The sequence below is a fragment of the Tasmannia lanceolata genome, unplaced genomic scaffold (assembly GCF_043159265.1).
Source record: "Tasmannia lanceolata isolate RefF3 unplaced genomic scaffold, GAP_Taslan_0.1 ptg000003l, whole genome shotgun sequence".
Taxonomy (NCBI): domain Eukaryota; kingdom Viridiplantae; phylum Streptophyta; class Magnoliopsida; order Canellales; family Winteraceae; genus Tasmannia; species Tasmannia lanceolata.
In genome coordinates this window covers 50472171-50498065 of record NW_027518680.1, presented here as the reverse complement: position 1 = coordinate 50498065, position 25895 = coordinate 50472171, and the positions used below count along the sequence as shown (strand labels likewise).

At 38.0% G+C, this 25895-nt stretch overlaps 1 protein-coding gene and 1 long non-coding RNA gene across 7 annotated transcripts; one reads left to right on the top strand and one right to left on the bottom strand.

Annotated features, from left to right (window-relative positions):
- Positions 1 to 9272: 9272 nt before the first annotated feature.
- LOC143855596 (uncharacterized) lies at positions 9273 to 21256 on the top strand. 6 transcript variants are annotated; one of them, XR_013238004.1, is made up of 6 exons: positions 9273 to 11168; positions 11458 to 13213; positions 15319 to 15386; positions 16102 to 16150; positions 16938 to 17033; positions 18454 to 19264. It is a non-coding gene; the product is annotated as an uncharacterized LOC143855596 (long non-coding RNA). The 6 variants fall into 6 exon arrangements; XR_013237992.1 differs by lacking the exons at positions 15319 to 15386; positions 16102 to 16150 and adding exons at positions 19311 to 19504; positions 20375 to 21256 and having other exon boundaries at positions 9277 to 11168; positions 18454 to 18775; XR_013237980.1 differs by lacking the exons at positions 15319 to 15386; positions 16102 to 16150 and adding exons at positions 19311 to 19504; positions 20375 to 21255 and having other exon boundaries at positions 9277 to 11168; positions 18454 to 18980.
- Positions 21257 to 21408: 152 nt separating this feature from the next.
- TDT (tonoplast dicarboxylate transporter) lies at positions 21409 to 25532 on the bottom strand. The gene is made up of 6 exons (XM_077365714.1): positions 24497 to 25532; positions 23363 to 23837; positions 22675 to 22718; positions 22497 to 22592; positions 21823 to 22333; positions 21409 to 21709 (listed from the first exon to the last, which is right to left on the bottom strand). The coding sequence occupies exons 1-6, from the start codon at positions 24932 to 24934 to the stop codon at positions 21624 to 21626; spliced, it is 1650 nt and encodes a 549-aa protein (XP_077221829.1). The 5' UTR covers positions 24935 to 25532; the 3' UTR covers positions 21409 to 21623.
- Between the last annotated feature and the right edge of the window lie 363 nt (positions 25533 to 25895).

Here is a 25895-nt window from a genome sequence, read left to right as displayed (position 1 = left end):
GGCGTACTCGATACATTTAGAATACATGTTTGAACCCAGAAAATTCGACAGCGTACTTGATATTCCGACGGCGTTCTCAACCAAAGAGACGTGAGAAATAATAAAATATTCAATAACGTAGCCATTCTGAGCCAAAAGAGATGTGAGAAATAATAAAATATTCAATAACGTCGTCGTTGCATAAACTTGTCTTTTTTGTGACTAATTACTCTGTCTATTTCTTCTACATGAGGACCTATTTTTGTTCTTAAAATATTTCTTCACTTAAACTTAGCTTACATTTTACTCTCTCTTATTTTTTGAATTCACATATTTAGATGTAGGCTTTAATAGTACTGCCTTATGTTTGTTTTATTTGTTCTTACAGTAAGCTTTATTTCACTTATCCGGAAAAGATCAAAGAGGAATGCTAGCATCAAGCGAAAGCTTCTCCCAAAGGCGTTTTAAGTGCAGTTTTCTCGATGGGTTTATTTCATCAATGACATTGCAGAAATCAGAAGCTTTGACGACAGACAAGGATGCTTCATGAGTAGGAAAAACTTGCAATAATGGAAATGGGTGATTCTCAGACCAATTTCAAACCAATATAAAGATTCTGTAATAAATCTTCAGTTCTCCTTGAAAAAATGAAATCCTATTAGGGCTCGTTTGGATGCCGAGAAGATTTTGATTTGGATTTCTCACATTTGCAGCCCTTTTTGCATTGTAATTTGGATTTCTCATAGTTTTAATTCAGCATCTGATAGTGAAAAAAATCAGATTTCTTTGCAGTGGAAATAAGAAATTGGAAATACATTGTTTTTTAAAAAACACATTGTCCAATAAAATTCAGTGGGTTGCCTCAATCAACTCTTTTTTCGCCGAACACCTGAAGCAAAACAGTGAATATATATATTTTTTAAAACACATTGTCCAATAAAATTCTGACTGTTTTGAAGCGGCTCACAACCAATTGACGTACCATTCCTCAAACTTGATATATTTATAGGGAAATGAAATCATCGCTGCAATCTTTTGATATTCCGCGAAAGCTTCTTGTCTTTTAGTATTTATTATTTAAATGGCTGTCAAAAGGTTATTACAGTTCCCAAAAGGCTCTAACAAGCCCTTTAAATACTAAAGGACAATCTAAATGGCTCGCCATTTTTACTAGTTGTACTAAAGCATATTGGGAAGTGATAAATCCGCCCCTTTTCATTACTTGGTACACCCAGATCTAGTGTATCTATGACTGGCAAAAGTCCAGGCTAAGTAATGAAAAGTGGCGGATATATCACCCAATCATATTATGTTTTATTATTTAAGCAGTTGTCAAAGGTTATTACAGTTCTCAAAAACTAATTAAAAAAGAAAAGACAAGATGAGTTTGTGCAAAAATCAAAACACGGTAGTGCCTATGCAGAGTTACTGAACCATTCAATACTTTATTGCCTTAAATGCAAAGTTAAAGAACCATTTGATACCTATAAATATAAATTCTTTGGATTGCAGAAATTTTCTGAAAAAAGTTTGGAAAGGAAAAATATTTCTAAAACTCTCTACTTTATTTACACATGAATAAAAGTAATTTTTTTTTGGGTAGGTAAGCTGGGATCGAACCTCAAGGTTGAGAAAGAAAGCCTCAACCATTGAGCTACAGGTCCAACCCCTAAAAGAGTTAACTTGAACCAACCCTATTCAATTATTAGCTAGATGGACCTTCAATTTATAATGATATCCCTCTAAATTAACTATAATCATTTTATTTCCCTCAAATTTGTAGAAAGAAAATAATTTCCTAGAAATTTTTTTTGTTATAAATGCTTTTATTGGAATTGGGGGCTTGCAAGAAAAAAGTTTGACGAAAACAAATTCATGGAAAAATTTTGTCTATAGATGATTTAGATGAAAATAGTATGATTGTGGGAAATTTAGAGGAATACTATCATAAAACAAAGGCATCTAAGTAAAGATTTGATAAAGGGTTGGTTCCAGTTATATTTTTCATTTTTTTTTTAAATATGAAATTTTACAAATATTTTTCCTTTCCTAACTTTTCCATAAGATTTATGCAATCCAAACAGGACCTATAGATATGAACAACATATCTATTATAGTATTATATGAGATTTTATATTGTGCCCGACCGTCAAGTCCAGTGTGGGTGGTACCACCCTTGATATATGATCCAACAGCGAGTGGTACTTTTATCGTGCTGCTCACACTGGACTTTACGGTCGGGACCATATAATTTCTCTCTATTATATATCATATAATGTTTATCCTCTATAGCATTTTAATAAACCCATTATATATAACTCAAATAGCATAATTTTTTAAGCTTTGACTATCTATTACACCATAAGAATTTGGCTACAAAATCATATACTTTTGCATGGCACTGGCCATTTTATTATAAGCTAGGTTGTAAAAAAAATAAGGTATTTAATGGCTATAAAGAAATTTACGTCTATAAATTATTTAATGGCTATAGGGAAAGAACTATATTTTCATAACCAGCACAAACTCAGTTGTCTCATATGTTTTAACCAGCTGTCAAAAGGCTATTGGGGACTTTTTAGGAATTGTAATAGATGTTAAACATATATGACAAGGTGAGTTTTCGCCCCTATTATCATTTTGCCAATGGAAATTATATGTGTAAGATATTTGATATCGATAAAGAAATTTAACAGTTATTTAACTGTTAAGGAAAACTTTGCAATTGTAAGTTTTCAAATAACCTTGAGTATCACCCACGTTTTCCCATTATATATCATACTTTCTAGAGGCGACAAATAAAAAGTTAATATCTAAGTTTGTTTTTGTTAGATGGACCTGTCATCAATTGTGTTGCTATAAAAACAATTGATATAAATACAATTAATTCTATAAAAACAAAATGATAACTATAAACGTCTTAACTTTTAACCACAGTCCTAAAACAATATCTCAACTTCAAATGTCCCTTACAATTAACCAACTTGTTCCCTCTCTATCCCTCTCTAAACCTCTTCTTCATCCTTAAAATGCTTTCTTCGAATAAAAAAGTGTCTTCTTCTCTAAGAAATAATCTTCTTGCATATCAAAACAATTTTCTTTTTTAGTTTTGGTATTATTTTTCTTTTTTCTAACATAAGATAAAGGTGTCCTTTGTCTCTTGATGTAATTGTATCTGCTTCATTTGCACGGTTTTAAAGAGACCCCCCCCCCCCCTTTGGCATTAGATTATCATTGACCATCGCCCTAGCTCTGGTGATGCTACATCGATTGATAAGGTTTTAGGAAATATATTAGTGCCTATACTCATCTTCCCATATGAGAATTTTAACAAGCCTTTTCTTGATATTATCTTGCACCACATTGCGAAAACAACTTTTATAACTATTAAATATTAGGGGTGCAACTCCGGTTGGGTTTGCGTTTTATTGATTCAGGTTGTGAAAAATGAACGCGAGTTGAGTTCGGGTTGAGATCTTTAGCAACCTGACCCAATTCAATCCTGACATATTTTTATTAATTTTTTTGTCATTAATTTTGATGTCGAAACCGAAATCTATAACCATGGTTGAAGCTTAACAAATGAACAGTTTGGATCTTCGAACAAAGTGGCCCAATGAATTTTCTAAAAAATACTTGTTACATGATGTATGCACGTAGGTTAGGTGATCCCCACTATATATTGCGTATGTTTGTAGGTGGGCATATATTTCGAAAAATACAATAAAGCCCACCTTTTTCAAAGATCCCAACCATCGAGTCGTTGGGACTTAATGTTACTAGAATATGCCTAAAAAATTAGCTCCATTGGATGATCCTAACCCTCTACTCTACAGATAAACTACACCATATAGAAATCTCGATAGATCGAAGAGTTAGATCATCCGATGGAGTTTACTTTCTTGGTACGATATATTTATTTTGGGGCCTACCAACTGAATGGTTTAGAACTTTGAACAAGGTGGGCCCCACCAATTGAATGGTTTAGATCTCTGAACAAGGTGGGCCCCACTCTATTTTATAAAAATACAACCACCTTCGTACATGCAATATAACACAAATTCATTATAAAATTCATTGCAGCCCTTATTCCAATATCCAAACCTTTCATTTAATGGGCCCAATGCAAATAGGCTTTCTTCAAAACTCATGATGATCTTAACGCTCCAATATGTAGAGGTAGAGGCTGACAAGAGGGTTTGGATCATCCTATGGAGATGATTTTATGGGCAAGGCCCAATTACATTGGAACCAATAAATGAATGGTTTGGATCATCTAATCATGTGGCCCGAGTGATTTTTTTTTAAAGGCCTAAGGTGGGCCCAAGGAGAGAAAGCAAGTTGTAAATAGACTTGGCAAATGGGTGGGCAGGGCCGGGTTTCGCCCAACTCGTACGGGTCCGGGTGGTAAGGGCCGGGTCACAAATGACCCGGAATCTTAGTGTCACTATTTTGTGAGCCTAGACCCCACCTTGTAAACTTTATTTAATTCGAAATTAATGCGGAACTTTTCTCCGGCCATGGCTATTAGAATCAAAGATCATGAATCCCTCTAGCTTTGGCCAACCATGAACACAAACACAATCTCCACTGCGCTATGAACAAGAGAAGAGTGATCTTCTAATCTGTAGAAGTCCTTAGGGCTCGATCGATGGAATCACATGCACATATTTTCCTCCCAGATTAGGGACCCTTGATGATAGAAGTTTAGCTATACATATGGGATTGTTCCCATCAAATAGAATACCCATATTTACAGAATTTCGGTACACATGTTTTGTGTCCTTCCACACCTCTAACACTCACGTGTTTTAGAGTTTCAAAACACTTGGGATTTATCCGTAAGACTCCATTTATAAATAGAACACAACGTGGAATGGAAAAGCCAATGTTTTTTCTAAAGTGGGTCCACCAATGTTGGCCACACTAAAAATGCCAACACACCCATATGGGCAGGGTGGACCCGCGGGTCACCCTGTTTGTTTTTGCTTATTTTATTCCCACACTATAGGATGATCCAAACCATCCATGACATGGGCCATAACGTAAATAGGTTGTGCTTAAAAAATCATTTCCATATTATGATTCTAGCCCTCTGATCTATGGAGGAATTGCATATTATAATATATGGAAACCTCTATCGATTGGACGGCTAATCATCCTAGGGAAATGCTTTTTGGGGCACAACCTATTTACGTTGTGTTTCATCACATGGACGGTTTAGATCATCATATGATGTGGTCCATACAGTACTTTTTGAAAAATACGGGACTATAAGGGCTTACACCATATAAAATCTCGATCATTTGGGTTTTTACGGGCACCCACGGGTTTACCCAGCCTTGCTCAGTTTTGACGGGTTGGGCTAGGCCAGGTCAAATTTCAAAGGGTCAGTAATTTAGTGATCCAGACCCGTAAATTACGGGTGGACTAGGTGGACCCGTGGGACTGGGTCACTTTCTGTCCGATCTAGTTGTACAATTGTGACATCACAACCATAGTTAGCAAAACGTGATTCGGTAGAAAAACGGGACAGCAAAAATTTGAGTTTAAGACAGTACTGGTTCAAAAAAATGTAGTAAAAAAACGGAAATACAAGAAAATGAGTTTAGAATTTTGTCATTTATAAAATATGATGAGGGTAAAATTGGAAAGTTGGCAAAAAATAAAAAAGCATTTTAAACGTGTTTAAAACATTGGGTGCTTTGGAAAAGAAATTTTATACATCTTTTGATAGAAAAACCAAAAAACATTTGTAGGAGTCTCAAACAACGTGAAAAATGATTGCAAAACTGCTTTTCCAAAGCAGCTTAACAAGTGCCCTTAGGGCACTCTTTAGCAAAAATGGAGTTTTATTTGTTGTAAAAGTTTTAAACGGCACACCAATAAAACGTGTTTTTTTTAAGCAGAGGGTGTTTGGTACCAAACCGCAAGAGACCATAGACTAGGTTCATGACCCCCTTACCACAAACACAATGGTGTGGGATTGGTTAGAATGTGTTTTTTTTAAGCATTTAAAACAGAGTTTTGCTAACTAAAGAGGGTAAATTTAGGAAAATGATAAATCCCCATTGGACAACCAACTCTAGTGTACGTGGCATTCAAGGCCGTTGATTCCTTCCCAAGTGAAGTAAATCAGCCCCTATGCAGCCATTAGATAAGGAAGAATGGGTATTTCTATACGGCAATCTTGGTTCAAGCTAGGTGATTCGAATACCAAGTTTTTCTATACGGCAATGAAATCTAGAGTGAATTCGAACCAAATTCTCGCTTCTAAAGATTCAGATGGTAGTCTTGTGGAAGATCCAGTGGAGGTTGCAGAGTTGTTTGTAAACCATTTCAAAGCTATTCTGAACAATGATAGGTCTGCTTCTCTTGAGCCTCCTAGTCCTATTCGCACTCTTTCCAAGGAAGATGCTTCTTTCCTCACCAGAGTTGTCACGAATGATGAGATCAAAGATGCAGTTCTGAAAGCTGGTGGCGATAAGGCCCTGGGGCCTGATGGGTTCAATGCTCTGTTTTTCCAAAAAAATTGCTATCTAGTTGGCCCCGATTTTTCTAAAGCTAGAAAAAACTTTTTCATCAGTGGGAAGCTCCTCAAGGAAGTAAACTCAACCTTCATCACCTTGGTCCCAAAAGGTCCTGACGCATCCACCCCTTCTAAATTCAGACCCATTTCCCTTTGTAACTTCATTTATAAAACAATTGCCAAAATTCTTACCCTCACACTTAAATCAGTTATTGGATCTCTCATCCACCCGCCCAATCAGGCTTCATAAAAGGGAGACAGATTTTTGAAAACATCCTGCTTTCTCATGATCTCCTTCATAATTTCCATTCAAATCAATCTGTTCCTTCCATGTGCCTCATAATTGACCTTGCCCAGGCATTTGACAATATAAATTGCTCCACTCTTATTGGTTTCCTGGCCAAGCAAGGTTTTAACCAAACTTGGTTGAATTGGATTAATTCCTGCATCTCGAATCCCATGTTCTCTATCATTATCAATGGTACTCTCTGTGGTAGATTCTCTTCCTTTAATGGTATCAGGCAAGGTGATCCTTTGTCCCCCCTGCTATTTTGTATTGTTAAGGAAATCTTTTCAGTTTACCTCGAAGAAGCCCTTCAATAAGGTCATTTATCTACCCCTTTTTCCAAGGGACGACTTCAATCTCACACCCTCTTTTCGCTGATGATCTCATGTTATTTGCAAAGGCTGAGCATAATTCTGCTAAAGGTTTGATGAATTGTCTGATAAAATTCAGGGACACTACTGGTTTGGATGCTAGCATGGAAAAATGTGAAGGTTTCTTCTCAGGTACCTCAAGGAGGGAAATTGAGAAAATTTTGCGAGCAACTGGTATTAAAGAAGGTGAGCTGCCAGTAAGATACTTGGGGCTCCCCCTATTCTTGCCTAGGCTTTCCTCAAGGGACTGACAGCCCCTCATTGCTAAGAACAAAATGAAAGTCCAAGGTTGGGCCTCTGCATTTGACCTCCCGGCAGGTGTGCTTGATTCCATTGACAGAATTCTCTGGGGAGGTTCTGAGTTGAAGAAGAAGCTTCATACCATATCATGGGACTCTATTTGTACTCCAAGAGCGGAGGGTGGGCTTGGTTTGAGAAGGTTGACAGATGTGAATAAGGCTCTCCAGATGAAAAACCTTTGGAATGTAATTTCTAAAGATTCTCTGTGGACTTCCTGGTTCAGGGATAAGTATGTCAGAAATAAGGATTTTTGGAACATGTCAATGCCAGCAAAGCCATCTTGGGAGTCAGAAGCCTCTTGCGAGCTAAAGACTTTGTTTTGCCCCACATCTGCTACTTGGTTGGCGATGAGAGTAAGATTGATTTGTGGAATTCCCCCTGACACCCCGGCGGTGTTATCTCCTCTGTTTTTTCTCGGCACTACACCGATTCCTCGCTGGCCTCCCTGAAGAAGGTCCTTGATAAAGGCATTTTCAATGACTCTAATGTAAACTTTCCAATCTGGAAGCCTATTGCGGACGAAACTTTCTCCCTCAAAGTGCTTGGGAATCTATAAGACTTAAGAAACCAAACCCCCCTGGTGTTCTATGGCGTGGTTCAATGGCAACACTCCGAGGGAAGGCATAGTTGTGTGGAAAGCCCTCCAAAATAGGCTTCCCACTAGAGACAGACTCCCCTTCGTTGTGCAAGACAAAAGCTGCTCCCTGTGCTCAAGACACTCTGAATCCTTGGACCATCTTTTCTTTTCTTGTGGGTACTCTGCCTGGATATGGAGGTCTATTATGTGGAGAGTGGGATGGAGAAGAAGACCCCTAAGAACTCTTGTTGACGAGGAGAGTTGGATTATAGACAAATTCAAAGGAAATGGCCAACTCTCTACTATTATCAAAATGGGGTTTGAAGCTGCTATCTATCAGATTTGGAACGAGAGAAACCAAATAATTTTTGAAAATAAATCAACCTATAAAACTCAAGTTCTGAAGAAGATTCTGAGTGATATGTGTTTCAAGATGAACCAGCTCTTAATGTGCAGGGACGTTCCGCACACCAGAGCCATTAAAGCTGCCAATAACTTTGGATATAAGATATCAGATTGGGCCGAGTCTGTCAAATACTGTTGGTGGGTTAAGCCTAAAAAAGATGAAGTCAAAATCAATTCTAATGCTTCACTTGAAGCTGATTGTGCTGGTATTGGGGGCCTTCTCAGAGATGATAAAGGAATGATCTTGGCCATGTTCTCGGTAGAACCTGATATGGACGACATCTATGTTTTGGAGCTCCGAGCGATTTTTCATGGCATCAGCATGGCAAAAGACAGAGGCCTCCCTAGGATTTGGATTGAGTCAAATTCCCTTTTCGCGGTTGACATCATCTCCATGAAAACAAACACTCCATGGAAATGCTTGAACCTAGTCTTTGCTATCTTCAAAACTCTTCGACATTGCGAGGCTTGGAGAATATCGCATTCCTAGAGGGAAGGAAATAGCCCTGTCGATATGCTCTCCAAGGTAAATTTTCCCTTTAAGGGGCCTAATGTTCCGGTAGTGCTCTCCACTCCCAGCTCCTTCATCTCATCGAAGAGGACCAAAATGAAGTTAAATATGCTCGTATATAAGTGTGCATTCTTCTGGCCAAAGCAGCTTCATGGGTTTTTGTTTTATTTTCTCTTATGTATGTGGGAGCTTGTTCCCCTTTTGCACGCTTTCGAGCCCCCTTTAATCTCTGTACCTTTTCATTATTCTTAATGATATCTGGTCGGGGTCCTGCCTAACCAGGCTAACCCCACCAGCTTACTCGTAAAAAAAAAAGAGTGGGTATTTCATTTCGTTTCCTTTAACACGGTGTTTGGGTTGCTTTTTTGAGATGGAAAGGCCCGCGTGGAATTACAGGAATTTGGGGCGGTGATCGAAACCGACCAAAATAGGTGGTATTCTTGATTCCAGCGTCTGTCTCCCTCTCACTCTCTCTCTCTCTCTCTCTCCACAAAATATAGGTTTCCAATGTAAAACTTAAAACTCTCCATCTCCTCTGTCTCTCTCTCTCTCTGCACAAACTATAGGTTTCAAATGTGAAAGTGTAAAACTAAAAAACCATCCATCTGCTTCTCCACTTCTCGTCCCTCTGTCACCCTTTTCGATTCATCCACGAAGAAAGAAAGTTTGAGGGCAACGGATGGGAACTGTAGGGATTTCAAAAAGCTCTAAAAATCAGAGAGAGAGAGAGAGAGAGAGAGAGAGAGAGAGAGAGAGAGAGAGAGAGAGCTGATCCTACTCCAAAGGCTAATTTCCTAACCTTTCATATCTTCGACTCCCAAACCCTACACCCCTGCTAAAACCCTACCATCCTCTTCCTCACCCTTTCAAAACTTCCTCTCAGTCTCCAGTAAAACGGCACCTGCTACATGGATTAGGGTTTCAGTTAATCAAAGCCCAGATCTCGACATTCGCTTCCTCCCTCCTCACCAACTAATCGTCTGAAAAATTGATTCTGAATCGCCACACGGTAATGGGCTTGTGATTTTTCTACAATTTTGGTCTCTATCTTTCCACTGCAAGTTTTTTGAAACCTGTTTGGGAAATCAATTGATCTCATTCCTGATCCATTGCTTTTCTTGAATGCTGCTGTTTCTCTCTAAGGCCATGTTTGGCAGCCTGATTCCATGGAATATTTGTAGGGCCAGTTGTGTGAGATGGGCGGAGAGGGAGAAACTTGAGAGGTGGGAGTCGTGGGACCAAGGGGAGCAAGGAAAGCTCCTAAAAATCAGGAAAATAAAACACCAATTTGAAGTAGGTATTATTTTTTTCACTAATTTTTGGGAATTTCTGATGCTCTCTCCACTCCTAATTCCCACCAACTCAAGTCTCTCACTAAGTCACTCTCCTGCCCCATCTCACACAATGGGCCCCACGAGTATTCAATGAAATAATTTTTCATGGTTTCCAAACACGGCCTAAGTCTCATCAACAGAACATTTTTCATGCTATTTGTAAGGTCAGGAATGGCCATAGTTCTAACTCTGGATTATATTATATTAGTGTAAAGATACAGTTATCCATCGCTTCCGATATTTATATTTCTGTAGTGGCGATTCACAGTTTGAGTCACTTAGTAGAATATGGACATTTTTTCCTTGATTCATTTTTACCTTTTTAATCCACAACATCAATAGGTTCCATTAGCAGTAACATGGTAAAAGTGTACTTGTTTTTCATTATCTCATTAAAGACTTCTGTCTGTTTTAACTAGCAGATTTTGTCATGATTGCAGTGCACACATGTAATGGCCATGACAGTTTTTTAACTCTATCCTGACTCTAAAGTGCCAATAGGTCCATGGATAGAGAATGGGTTTTATTATGACTTTGATATGGAACCCTTAACAGACAAAGACCTGAAGAGGATTAAAAGGAGATTGTGAGGACCATAATTCTTTATATATTTTTCATTCTGTACTTTTGAAGTATGGCCAGTTGTTGCATATAAATTGGAAAAGTATTCATTAGTTTATGGTTTGAGGGTACGGTCGTACGGAATTTATTTATTACATCATCAGGAGGATCGTATCATTAGCCGAAATTTACCATTAGTAAGGTAAGAAGTATCTGGAGATAAAGCGCACAAAAGAATAACGGCAATCAATGGGCCATACAAATTGGAGATTTTGGAAAGTATCAAGGAGGATCCGATCACCATCTACCATGTTGGTCAGTCACTATTTTTTTTCACCTTATCTATTTTCTTCAACTCTTGCTAATACAGTATGACATTTGTGGTTTATATTCCTTGGATTTTTTTTCTTGAATCATCTAGAGTATACTGTGGCTCTCTGTAATTGACATGTGTCTTAGCACCTCACTGCAAGGAGAGAAAACGCCTTGCTAGTGGAAGGGTTTTTTAGTGAAGAATTCATCTTAGTTGCAGCATCAATACATCTTTGTAGCCAAAGTTACTTCTGTCATCCATTCTCTAACAGAACTTGCCTATTTTGCACAGGAATGAATGGTGGGACCTTTGTGCTGGCCCCATTTTGATTTCACTAGAAACATTAATAATAAGGGATTGATAAATTCGTCCCCTTTTACCGGTTGTGAAGCCACAACCAGTACTGCTCCCCCCCTCTCTATTCGGTACAACCCACCCACACACACACACACTCTCTCTCTCTCTCTCTCTCTCTCTCTCCACGAACCTTTGGTGGGTTTACCAAGTGAATTGTTTAGATCTTTGAAGAATATAGCTCCACTTGTACTTATTCTCACTACCAGTACTCTCTGTATTCTCTCTTTGAGCACAGACCCTTTGTGGAGTCCAACAATGAATCGTTTAGATCTTTGAAGAAGGTGGACAACATAGAAAGTGTATTTTTTTTTTTTATAAAAAATACTTTGGCCCACCTGTTTGAAGGTCCAAACTTTTCATCTGTTGGTCCCCATCGTAGATAGGCATTGCCCATAAAAACATCTCCGTATGATGATGCAAACATTTTTTTTTTTTAATGGTAGGATGATCCAAACCCTCTGGTCAACCTCTATAGATCGGACTGTTAGGATCATCATATGGAGATGATTTTTGGGGAAAGGCCTATTTAAATTGGTGCAAATCAAACGAAGTTTGGATATTGGAATAACGTGGGCTGCAATGAATTTTCTAATAAATATGCGTTATATGGTGTTTGAATGTAGGTGCACGCATTTTTTTTAAAAATAGTGTGGGGCCCACCTTGTTTGAAGATCTAAACCATTCAGTTGTTAGGCCCCAACGTAAATGCACCGTACTACAAAAATCATCTCCATTGGATGATCCTTACTCTTCGAACTATAGAGATTTCTGTATGGTGTGGTTTATCTACATATTCGAGGGTTAGGATCATCCACTGAATATGATTTTATGGGCATAGTCTGGTAATATTCGGTCCCAACAACTGAATGGTTTGGATCTTCGAACTAGGGGGGCTTCATTGGATTTTCTCAAAATATGCGCTCACTTACGAACATACCCAATATATGCTGGGGCCACGTTATTTGAAGATCCAAAGCGTTCATTTATTGAGCATCAATGTAAATAGGCCATGCCCCCCAAATCGTACCCATCGGATGATCCTAACCATCCGATCTAATACTACTACACCATATATAAATCGCTATGGATTGAAGAGTTAGTATCATCCTAAGAAGGTGATTTTTGGAGCTGGGCCTATTTACGTTGGGTTGCAATAAATGAACGGTTTGGGTCTTCGAACAAATTGAGCTCAAGTGATATTTTAAAAATACACTTTTTATGGTCTCCACCTTCTTCAAAGATCTAAACCATTCATTGTTGGGCCCATTAAGGGTTCATGTTCGAAGAGAGAAGAAAGAGAGTACTGGTCGTGATAATAAGTATGGGTGGGGCATACCTTGTTCAAAGATCTATATAATTCAGTTGTTAGGTCCACCAAAGGTTCAGAGAGAGAGAGAGAGAGAGAGAGAGAGAGAGAGAGAGAGAGAGAGAGAGAGAGAGAGAGAGAGCTGTACTGGTTGTGTCTTCACAACTGGTAAAAGGGGGCGAATTTATTCTTGAAGGGACTAAATTCATCAGCCCCCTAATAAGAATGCTGTAGACTTTGAATCTGTTGCTGGGGCCTACCGGAGAGGAGATGAAGTGAAGCCAATGCTGCAGAGAATCTATGGCACACCTTCACTTCAAAGAGGAGGCAAAACGCCGTGATCATAGGCTCTTGGGTTAGGATCTTGATCTGTTTTCTGTACAGGTACTAGATAATGTTAATGGCAGGATGCGTTGATTATTGTCTTAGAAAAAAGATTGCTTCTTGCATTTCTCTTATGTTATATGTTTAAAGGTCCCATTATTCCATATGCCATAGTAAATTTGTTCAATCATTTTGAACAACGCCTGATGAACAACACTATTTTAGCATGCTTTCCTTCTCTGTTGAACCATAGCTATAATTTATAAAATCAGAATCTGATGTTTCTTGTTCACTCAATTGATATCATCATATTATTTTTTTGCTTTCTTGTTGTTTCATCTCTCAATGATTGAATGGGAGGGATGCAATAATGTGGCCTATAAACTTTGCTGTGGTATGAAGACATGGGTACATCATGTTATCTTGATTTATGAGTGTCATAGGGTACATATTTCACAACTATCAAAATTCCTGCGTACAGTGGCTAGACTTTGATAGTATGAACCCACCAAGTCAATGTTCTTGAAAAAGGAATGTAGAATCTCATTTCTGAAGTGTTGACAAGTGTCGGCTGCACTGTCACATTGATCCCAGAAAGTAACTCTTGGACATTCCTATTAAAGGTATTTTTTTAAGTGATGAGATTTTATTATCCTATTAAAGGTATTTAATATGTTTCAAACATAAAAAGTAACTAAATTTTAAATAATGAAAATAAAAATGAAACAAAAAGGGCACTGGTTAAAAATTAAATTAATGTTAGGAATTTTAATTTACTTCGTTTTTTTTTCTCGAAATTCAATCTTGTAACCATATAATAACGATCTTAAATAACTAGTTGCATCTGATATAATTTGATTCTTTGTTTTTTTCTTGAAATAGCAAGAATATTATTATTGAAAAAAGAAAAGGAGCCCGCGACCGGATGGTCAGAGCAAGAGCAATACAAAAGAGATCAGATAAGTAGAAACGAAAAGAACAACAAACCTCGAAGTTAAAGTGATAATTTGTCTAGAACCTCAAATTTCAGTCTATCCACACCCTCACTATCTAGACGGTCTACCTCCCTGTTAGCCGATCTTCGGATATGCTGAAATCAAACCAGGAAGCCCTCTATCCTATCTCAAATCGAATCTCATCAATGAGATGTGTGAATGTCCAAGGGTAGGAACAACTCCTATCCATTCATCTAATAACATTAAGGGAGCCCCCCTTCACAATAAGTCTGGCCAAGGTATCACCGGACAGACGAATTCCCTACAATAGAGCCCTCACTTCGGCTTCATTTGAGTCCTTAAATCCAATTAGACTCGAGAACGCTCATCTGATCCGACCTCGTCTCTCAATAGTCCCCCCCACTCTGGCTGGACCAGGATTACCAAAGCTCAACCATCAAAGTTCATTTTTAGCCAAACGCCAAACATTCTTTTTTTTGTGCGTGTGTGTGTGTGTGGGGGGTAGTGTCTACCTTCTCAGTGCTCGAGAAAATCTCCTTCCTTTTCGGTATTGATTTTATGGGGGATTTATTACATTCTTTTAATTTCTCATGATAATAAGCATTGGCATGCTTTAGCTTTCTCCTGGCAGATCAAGTAAAAGGGGAAGGCTGGTAATCTGCAAGGACTAGAGGTACACGTTGCATCTACTCATCGGACTTGGAAGACCATCAATTGCATGGACTGTGCGGACTATGTAATGAGACCTCTTAAATAAATAAAGCTATATCAAATCGTGTTTTTTGACTAAAAAACGGCTTGAATCTACATCACCAAGCAAAGCAATAAAATTAGAGTGGAATTTAAAGCTGGAAACGGAAATACAATGCTCTGAAATCCAAGCAGAAAATAAAATTCATAAAATGATTGAAAATCTATTAACTCTTATGTTAATGCTGAACTAACAGCACATGTTTGTAGGCCTTACTCTACACCCTTCTCTAACTCTAGATCCAACTCTATCCTAAACTAGTCTTTTACATCAACGCTGATGAAAATACTTGCAAATACCCACAATACCCCTACTTCAAAATTCGTCCCCCTCTATTAAATAGGGATGTTTTTGTCTCCAAGAAAGTCTCATTGATTAGGGCTCTTAAAAGAAAGCGTTTAAATAAGACTTTAGGAAGTCTAGGGAGTTTTACTAAACCCTAAACTCGTTTTGTTCAGCCCTAGAAGAAGAAATTCGTGTGGAAGGCCTAGGAGATCGCAATTGGGAGCGGAAACTGCGAATCAAGGTAAGACCTATGTCCTAGATATGATTTGCGAATGTTTAAGAACCCTAAAACAAGGATTGCGTCGTTTAAAAGATGAAAAATGATGTTTGATTTTATTCATTGAAGTACTCTGTGACTGATCTTGAATTCCTTAGGGTGTATTTCATTTTGAATCCCCAACGAACCCAAGATCAGATCGTTGTAGTCATAGAATTGAGGTCTTGGATGATTTTAACCTAAAAAACGATTCGGAGCGTGAAATTGGGTTTGATGGATTCCTTTCGTCACAAGGAGTCCATCGGATCCAACCTCGCGCGATTTGGAGTCCGAACGAAGAAGATATGAATTTTTTAAGTTTTAAGAAATCGGGTTAAAAATCTGAAATTTTCGCGGGAAACCTAGCATGCGATTAGGACGCTCGATTAGGGGTTTTCGGGCTCTCGAAGGATGATCCGAGCGCCCGATCCGGGCGCCTGATTGTATGTGAACCTGAAACCCGAGAGTTGGGTTTCCTTTCAGAAGTTCTCAAGGATGCCCGAAGGGGGCTCCCGAAGGAGGTGTTCGGACGCCCGAAGGCCTAGGTCGGGTGCCCGAACCCACTGGAATTCGTAAAATATTTTGAAGTTCTGGAACTTGAGTTTATTGTTTGGGCCTACTTCCTAGGGCCCTTAATTGATAAAGATGATCTTTATGGACTAGGGGCCCTTAATTGATAAAGATGATCTTTATGGACTAGGTGATTGATACTTTGGGTGAATTTGAAAGGAAGAACATTTGTTACTAAGGTATGTAATAATGTACCACTTTGGGTAATTCTCAACCCGAATTTCTTAGATCTATTGTTACTTTTGAGACTTTGTATGCGTATTGTGCCTATTATATCTGAAACTGTCTTGGGTCTAGCATTGCTTTTTGGTAACCTTATGGAAACCTACAACCTTTGTATTTGCCATTTTTCTATTTATCGCTTAGCTATTGCTATATTTCTTTTGTTTGTAATATGAAATTTTGAACCTCTGTTGAGAATCTTCGATCGGCTCTGTTTTGGACCCTTTGACACTATTTGACTTGGACTTTGGATTCACTCTTTGAACACTTTGTTGAGGCTTGGGTTATTTTTGATACCCACCTTGGGGGTTGTACATTGGATTTCTGATACCTGCCGTCGGGTATTACACTTGATCTTTGGCCCGTCAGTGGGATAAAAGCTCGCCCCGTCGACAGGTATTTGAACTTTGAGGAACTAGTTCCAACATCGTGAATGGTTGGTGCAATCAATAACAATTCTTCTGGACCAGGCCAATGATTCCCAAGTGGATTTATATTTTGGACACCCTTTGGCTTTGACTAATATTTTGATACTGTTTAGTTTCTATTGCTCCTTTGTTCAGCATTTTGTTTTGACATGCACCTTTGGCTATTGTTATACCTACTATTTCTATTGAGATTCTAGTATTCAGTTCTGATTATATTGCTGACCCTTATCGAGCCTTGGCATGCGTAGACTAACACTTAGAGCAGTACTATCATGTACTGAGCTTTTCAGCTGACTGTGGTTTATAACATTTTCAGATTTTGATCATTGTGAGGCGAACGAGGAAGAGGAAGCTTAGTTTTGGATCATAGGACTTGGAGATTTAGTTAGCTTCTTTACTTTTATTTCAGACAGTAAGTATTTTGGAAAGATGGTTTATGATCATTTGTTTTGTTGGGTTATGGGGAGTGTTGAGATTTGGATTTGACTATGTTAAGTATTCATTATCGGAGACTTTGATATTTTAGTTATGGAATGTGAAGAATAGTTCTATTATTGCATTGTAGCCTTGTATGCCTGTGGGATTTATCTTGCAGGTGTACGGCGCTGTCATTTTCTACTCCAAGGGTGTGGTTTGGGGCGTGACAATACTAATTTGGATGAAATTAATAGTATCGAAGTCCCTAATCAAAGAAACTAAAAGACAACACCAAATTTCTTGCTCTAGCCTAGAGGTCTTTCTAATCCAAATAGGAAACCTCTCAAAACTTCTACTGAAGCTCCTAAACTCTTATTTGCTGCGTCCTTTATTAATCATATCTCACCAGGTCACCTTGAACTCTTGGTTACCCTTTTATTTCCTACCCAAATATTGATTTGACTCTAATTTTCAGAGTTTGCAGGGTGTATGTTCATGAAAATTCGATGCTTTTTAAAATCTCACTTAAAATTCTCTTACAATGTCAGCATGTGATCAAATCTCCCCCCTTTGCCCCCAAAACATGAGGCCATCTTTCTTCTTTCTTGGTATACATGTCCTGATGACTCTTGGGACTGTTGATTAACTGTATGTTTTGCTTCAAAATCTATTTGTATTTCTCAATATGCCAAAAATAGATATGTCTGAGAGGATTGCACATATATTCTTGGTCTTGAATATATTATTTGGTTCATTGCTAGTTCAGTTTATCTTATCCTGCTTTACTTTTTACGTCACCTCCATGCCTCGACTCATGATGCACACATGTTGATGGTATCAGTTAATTTTGTGCTCCTTCACATGAAATACGATGAAAATACGACTTGCTATTATCACCATTCAAAACAATGTAAGACTTGTTATTATCCAAGAATTTAATTGTCGGTTTCCGCCACAACCGAAACCGATTTCCACTGAATTTTCGTGAGAAATCATGTAAAAATTTCTATAAAATTTATTTTTTAAATTTTTTTCCACAAAATTTTGGTGGAAATCATAAAATTTCAGCGGAAATTTTGTAAAAAAGGAATAAAAACTGAGATTTCAGCAAAATTCCAAATTTTGGCGAAATTTTGCCGAAATCTTGCAAAAAATCAATTCCATGTACTTTTGGTGTCAGTCCTAACCGACATCGAAATATAAAATTATGTTATTATCATGATGCTTGTGATAAATTTGGATGTGACTCTTTAAGGTGGCTAATGCATGGCTTTTACATTCTTTTTTTAGTGGTATACATGATGTTTTCATATTTATAAGGTTTCAAATGCTGTTAGAATAACTTAAATTTGTGAACATGATTGTGCGGAATATAATGTAATTACAGAAATTCATACCTTTAACTCCTTTCACAGGTCCATTTTCTCAACAAAAAAAAAAAACTCCTTTCACAGGATGATGCACGCACTTTCTGTTCGGACGATCAGATCAAGGATGAAATCAGAGGTGTCCTGGATCTAACTGAAGAAATATTATTGCAGTTTGGTTTTAGAAAGTGCGAAGTGAACCTTTCTACAAACCCAGAGAGAGCTGTGGGTAGTGTTGATATTTACCTTAGCAATGCTTTGAATGATAAAGGTTGGGTGCACCAAATTGATAGACGGGGTGCTTTTTATGGTCCAAAGATTGATCTCAAGATTGAAGATGCTCTTGGACGAAAATGGCTCAACTGTGCAGGCAAGTTATATGTCTGTACAATGGGACTCTGATAACTAATTCTGGGAATTAAGCCCAAGTCATCTTATTCCATATTGCTTCAGTTTTCTGTCTCTTCGTACTTCCATGTACAACGAAAAAAGGAAAGTTTAATCTTGTCACTTGAGTTGGCTTGTCAGAATGTCAAAATCTTCAATGCCATTATGTCTTATTGGATATTAACAAGGTAAGTTAAATCGTTGTGATTTTGGGTTTCCAAATTGTCCATGTTCCTGGTTTCTAGATCCATCTGGTCCTCTCAGCCCATTCCAGTCATGGTATCAAAATGTTTTAAGGTCAATTAGTATGTTCTAATATCACTTAGGCGTGGGATCACAATTTTGCTTGCCGTCCGGCAATACAGATTTTTTTCATGTGCATGCATGTGTATTATTTGTAACTCGACAGTTTCTGAAACATGACATAATTTTTGTGTCGTGCAAATTTCAAATATTGCTCTACATTAATGCCTACGTAGTGTGTGATGCTAATGATGCTTCTTCTGGGACAATAACAGGTTGATTTCATTTTACCCCAGCAGTTTGGCATTTTTTATATTGAGTCAAACTCAGAGAAAAACGACCTATACGTAGGGCAGTGCTTGGCTCATTAGAGGGGTTTTTCGGGGCCTTCATAGAGCACTATGCAGGCGATTTCCCGCTATGGATTTCACCAATCCAGGCTCGTTTACTACCAGTCACAAAGACCGAGGTACACATGCATGTCCTTGATTTTTCACATTTAGTTACTTATTTTTTTGTTCTTTTATAAGCGATAGAAACCCTCCTTTGGAGGTAAAATGATTAGTACAATTCTATTTCAAAGAGGAAGAAACCTGAGAAACAAGTTGGATCCAATAGGTACAAAATTCTTAAATGTGCATTAAATTCATCAAAAACCATTATTGAGCTCTTTCATTTGTCTTCCAAAATTAATCTTTTTAATTTCTATGGGATGTCATCATTCTCAATTTGAACCTTTCTTGATTCATCTTTCAGACACGCGCACACAAACACAAAAGGAAAAAGAAGAAATTGCATGGTGGAGCAGAACCACTCAACTCCCTCTAGGCAATCCTATGTTTTTAAGAGAAATTACACGGTGGCCACCGTGTATAAAAATTAACGCACATGAAAAGTTACAGTGGAGTCCACCTATTTGGCTAATCTAAACAATTCATATTTTGAACTTTCTGACCTGTCAAATTTATACCTAATTATATCAGAAGGTTATGATTGGTCCTTGCTATACTATCCATGGCCGAGGCCAACAAACAAATGGTTTAGATTATCCAAATACATGGCCCCCATACTTTTTTGTACCATGGATCACCGCATAATTCCTCTATTTCTTAATAATTATTAGTATTTCCAATCCTCTCCATCCTGGTATCATAAGAAATTGGGTCTTAGAAGATCCGATGTACTTGATCCTTGCTATACTCAGGTATCATAGAACAGAACTGCATACTTATAGTTTTTATAGGTCTCATGATTCATTCTATTGGTCATTCCATAATTATTGAATATTTGTGAAAACTATAAGAAATTGTGATTTTGGACATTTATCTTTTGGTGGCAGGTAACCTGTTAAATTCTTATTGCTTCAATCGTTGGCCAACTATGGTCTAGTGTTCCATACTGTTAAGTGAAATGAGAAAACTGCGCAGACCAAGTGCTCAAACACCTGCAGAAGATAAATCCTACACCACTTGAAAAGGGCCTTTTATTCTTTTTTTTTTTCCATAATTTCAAAATTAGCCGCATCACCCTGAACTCCCCCAACTATACTCCCTCTTAAGTTGGCTGCGTTCTTGTCAAAGTCCGTGTTTTGCCCTACAAAATCTCAAAATTCCTATTACTCTTCTGAGTTATGACTGTGCTGTTAACCGAGTACTCAACCGTGTCAACCAAGTACTTGACCACGTCGTTCTGAGTCAACTATACTTGACCACGTCGTTCCGAGTCAACTAGGGGCCGCATTCTGATGTGGATCCACATTTTGAAACACTGTTTTTTCCTATATTGAGCTTAAACATTTTTGGGCTCCTTAATTTGTGAAGAGAATTGGGTCTTTTATTTTTGCGGTGCTCCCAAACCTTGTTGCCTTGACTGCCATGCTAGATAAGCCACATTGTTATCTTAGACCTCAGATCATTTAAATTTGGAAACATTGGTCGTTTTCCCTGGATATTTCAACCATCAGAAAGACTGGCGGATGATGATGAAACTCAAAGCTCGTAGTATCCAAGTTGGAGTATTGCAATGGAGCATATCCATTCGGAAATCAACAATATTTATAGTGATGATTCAAATTCAAATACTTGTTCACAATGAAACTAAAAAGAAATGAAGAGTACAGAGATTGATCTTGTTTTCTGCCTTTAGCATGCTACACCCTCTTAGCAGGAGTTTCGTTTTGCTATTCTTTTACAAATGAATTGAAACCATTGGTTGCCAAGCCCATTGCGAGCTTGATGCAAGCATTGTCACAAATATTTGTCTCGGAAATTTCTTGGGAAGAGTGTCTCAGAATATTTTTTTTTTTTTTTTGGTATTTTCGGGTTTATATTGGAAAAAATTGAGAAAAATCAGACGTGTACAAACAATCAGACATATACAAACATAAAAATATAAAATTTAAGAACAAAATTAGGACATCAAATAACATCAAGAATTTATTGGGACATTGTTACAATAAATAATAAACTATGAAGATATATCGGCTTCTTTTGAGAATTTTGCAAAATTTTGGGTTGAGACCTGGGATGGCTACAGAGTAGACACGAAAAGTTTGATTGCCTTTTGACACTTGGCATTTTTCCGTTGGCTTAAGGTCCCGTCTGCGGCCAGATGGGCAATATATCGGGTGTTGTCATGTGTCCTACTTGCCGATTTGTCCCGAAAACATATGGTCCTGCATGAATCAAAGTTCAATCAAAAGAAAAATTCAGACCCACATCAAATATATGATCTAATGGCCATAACTAAGACTAAAATCAAAGATGTTACACAAAGAGGACTCCTCACCTAGTGTAGGCATCAGAAGTGAGAGCACTGTAATTCCGGCGAGTTTAAGCAGCACTCCAATCTTAATCATATCTTTTATCTCAATATGTCCGGTCGCAAACCCAACTATATTCGAAGGCGTGCCAGTAGGAAGCAAGAATGCAAACTGGGCTCCGATTGCTCCGGGAACCATCAGAAGTAGTGGGTGAACGTTCATGGTTTCTGCTATTTGGATGAGAATAGGGACGACTAGTGTGGTGGTTGCATTGTTCGAAGTAAATTCTGTTATGGTGCCGCTTATAATACAGACCGCCGGTGCAATGGCGAGATAGGGAGCTTTCTCCAAGAAATCTAGGCCTTCAGATAGAACATCTGCAAGGCCGCTTGTGCGGACCCCATCGGCTATGGCGAAACCGGCCCCGAGTAGTAGTACAATGTTCCATGGTAGCTTCTTGCATTTGTTCCAGTCCATTAATTTCTCTCCCTTTTGCTTCTTGTTTGGGATTATGAACAATAGGGTTGCCATCATCACCTGATAAAAGAGAGCTGATTAATTAGATTAAAAGAATCCGATCTTCGATCTGAAGATTCTCAGATTCAGGACCCACGTGGGACCTTACGCAACAATTACAATTTTTTTGTTTTTTGTTTTGATAGCGAATAACTGTGAACTACATGTTATTAGGGGCACTTACACTAACAGTTCCATCACCTACACGGCCATGAAAGAGAGCTCCCCATCCAGGGACATCATCTGTTAGGCTTCTTGTCATCCATAAAACTACAAGCATCTACACAGACCCACCAAATATAGTTAGTAGAATGTGAAGTACATATTAATTCACTTGAAAAATTCATTGGTATGGAACATACTGAGAACACTGCTAACACCATCTTTTCAGCAAAAGCCATTGGGCCTGTCACAGAAACCCCAAAATCTTAATACAAAAAAAGCATAAAGCTAGAGTTTATTTATTTTATTTTATTTTTCATTTTTATAAGGAATTGGGTCTTCATGAAACTGACCCAAATGCCAAATATTTGCCAGCCTAGTGCAGCTAACCAAACCTTCAATATGACAATCAATCATATCTAGGAGTTGATCTTCTTTAATTGTGGTATAAGCTTTACACCATAATTTTGTATATAGTCAGTTATCCACCGTGGTTCCTAAAAGGAGCTCGAGATTGTAAACTGCCTCGAGATCTTTCAAGGTATGTCCGGTGATGATGGATATATACACAAAACAATGGTGTGTGTTTCATACATCTGATTGTTCTGGCCCTGTTTGGATTGCAAGAAAAAAATTTCTAATAAAAAAAATTTCCTGGGGAAATTTTTTTCTATCTAGGGAAATTATATGATTGTGGTTAGTTTTGAGGGATTTTATCATAAATTGAAGGTCCCATAAGTAAAAATTGAAAAGGGTTGGGGTTCAAATTATCTTTAGAAAAATAGGAAATTTTAGAAATGTTTTTTAATTTCCAAACAGGGCCTAAGGAAACGAAAATTTTAGATGCAAAATAAGAGAAGCATTTCTAGTGAAAGTGTGAAATACTACCTAGCATTTCAAGCTCCCTTTTCAAATGGGCTTTGTCCAAATAAGCAGAAAGTGAATTTCCTGTACTCTTGGAGCAGTAAAAGATGCAGAGTATCCCCCATAGAGCAAAGAAAATCAACAAAGCCAAAGGAAAGCCAAAGAGAAACCAAGTACTGAAACTAACAGGCTTCTCCATTGGGTAATAGCTATGCCACATCCCCACCATTATAAGATTGACACCTGTACCAGTCAATGTGCTCATCCCGCCGATCGCCGACGAATAGATCACCCCGAGAATTACTGCTCTGCAGAAGCGGTTGATGTCGGATTGCGGGCCGGACTCCGGAAATCTTTGGAGAATTCCGGTGGCCACCGGAATCATCATCATTGCCGCAGCCACATTGTGAATCCACATGCTGATGAATGCGGTCGTGGCACAGATCCCGAGGAGGAGTAGCCGCGGATTCAGCGGCTCTCCACAGAAGATCATTGTTATCTGATCCGAAATATAAATGTCAAGAATTAACAGAGTATTACTTTTATAATTTATAGACTTCGCAACAAAGATTCTAATGATCAGGTAACTTTTTAAACATTTCTTTCATGGAGATACAATTCGAGATTCAAAATTTCAAGAGACTTATTTTCTTCAAAAGAGTAAATTCAGAATTAAGGAATGACGAGGACGAATTGTAGTAATTTGTTCGTAAAATTTGTGAAAATCGACTGATCTGTTATATGAGGACGAATTATAGAAATTTGTTTCAATATGAGACATAAACAGAAACGAGGGTAATTTCTTTTTTTGAAAAATGACAAATTTTATTGATAATCAAAAGAAGGCAGGGGACAAGATGTCCCCAGACCCCCGATTACAACCACATGGATCACAATGGTCAAGCAATTTGAGGAATGCAAGGTGGATAATTGACTATACACCGAAGAATGGTGTTATCCCTCCTCAACCCAAATCATTCTTCCAACAATTCAGAACCTAACAGCCTAAAAGAGAATTCTGAACATCATATCTCAAGATCTGTATGGTGGGTGGTTGATCATACTCCAAATAATTGTGTACATAACTCACTAATGTTGATAATTTTGTTTCAATTTAAGTTGTTGATGTAGAGAGATTGCTACAAATCTGATACTCACATTCAAGGCCAGTCTCCTATGGATGTTGTAGTGCTCAACCGCGAGTGCGAGCGTAAAACTCCCTAGCACAAGCGAGATAACGTCATCCATGTAAGATTTTGCAACGGCATCGGCCGAAGAAATGCCGAAAATGGGGAAGAGAAAGAGCGGTGACATTGATGTGATTGGGACTGGAACGGCTTCACTGATCCACCATATGAACACCCAAGAGAGGACCGCGAGCATGTTCCGAGTCGTCTTAGGTTCGCCAAGGTCTACGGTGAGGCAGATAGCCAAGCATGCCAAAGGGCCTAATGCTATGAAAGTGTTGTTGGGAGTGAAAATTGATTTTAGTAAGGAATTGAAATTTTGTGGCCTTGGGGAGGAAACTTGGATTGGTAGTAGAAGTGGGCTTTTTGGGTCATCTGAGCTTGGATTGATTGTAGTTTGATCATCCATGTTGGAGGAAAAGCTTTGGATGATTTTGTTTGAAAATGAATGTAAAGGAGAGAAGATAGGAGGTGTGTTTTTCTTGTTATGGGTGGATTGAACTTATAGACAACTTTTCTTGTGCTACATGGATGAATAACTCAACAATTTGAATGAAAATGGCTTGCAGAAAAAAAATAGTTTATAAGAGAAAACCCAATACGAAACCTCTTTTGCACTTACAGCCCTTTGACGCACTGGATTAATTATAATATGATCATCCATGTTGGAAGAAAACCATTGGGTGATTGTGCTAGAAAATGAAGGTGAAGGAGAGAAGATAGAAGGTGGGTTTTTCTTCTTTAGGGTGGATTGAACTTGTAGACGGCTCTTCTTGTATTACATGGATGAAAAACTCAATAATTTGAATGAAAATGACTTGGAGAGAATGGGTTTCAAAGAGAAAACCAAGTAGGAAACCTCTTTTGCACTTTTTGCTCTTTGGCTTACTGAATTTGTCATGATACTGAAAATTTGGACATGCTTTAGAGAGGTTGCAAACTTGCAATGAACCAAAATTCTAGCTAGCCTTTTTAAATTAGTATTGATTTCCAAGATTGAAATGAGGGTGTTGAATAACCAAAAGATTGAGATGATCAGGCATGATGATAGGCTTCAGCTCTTTTTTAAATGGATGTGATAGTGATTTACTAAGTAATTATTATGTGAATAATCACTATTATCACGCCTTGTCATGCAGATCAATTGTTATCTTATATGTATATTAAAAGCTGGAAAGTGACACCTCTGATATTAATTCGATGGTTTAGATTGGACTGTGGGTGAGCTTTGGGCTGGTCCACACAAGCAGGTCTATCAACAGTTCATGTTGCGGCCGACATCGCATATGGTGTACCTTGTTTCGATCAATAATAATTCAGATATGGTTAAGCCACGTGGCCTTCCTGAGATGGAAGTATTATCTATATAT

What these genes read in the sequence shown, in the direction of transcription:
- TDT (XM_077365714.1), bottom strand. Translation starts at nt 24,934, where the DNA reads ATGGATGATCAAACTACAATCAATCCAAGCTCAGATGACCCAAAAAGC. An exon ending in AAGGGAGCTTGAAATGCTAG is followed by an intron (nt 22,719 to 23,362) that starts GTAGTATTTCAC and finishes TTTCTGTGACAG; the next exon opens with GCCCAATGGCTTTTGCTGAA. An exon ending in TAGGTGATGGAACTGTTAGT is followed by an intron (nt 22,334 to 22,496) that starts GTAAGTGCCCCT and finishes CTCTTTTATCAG; the next exon opens with GTGATGATGGCAACCCTATT.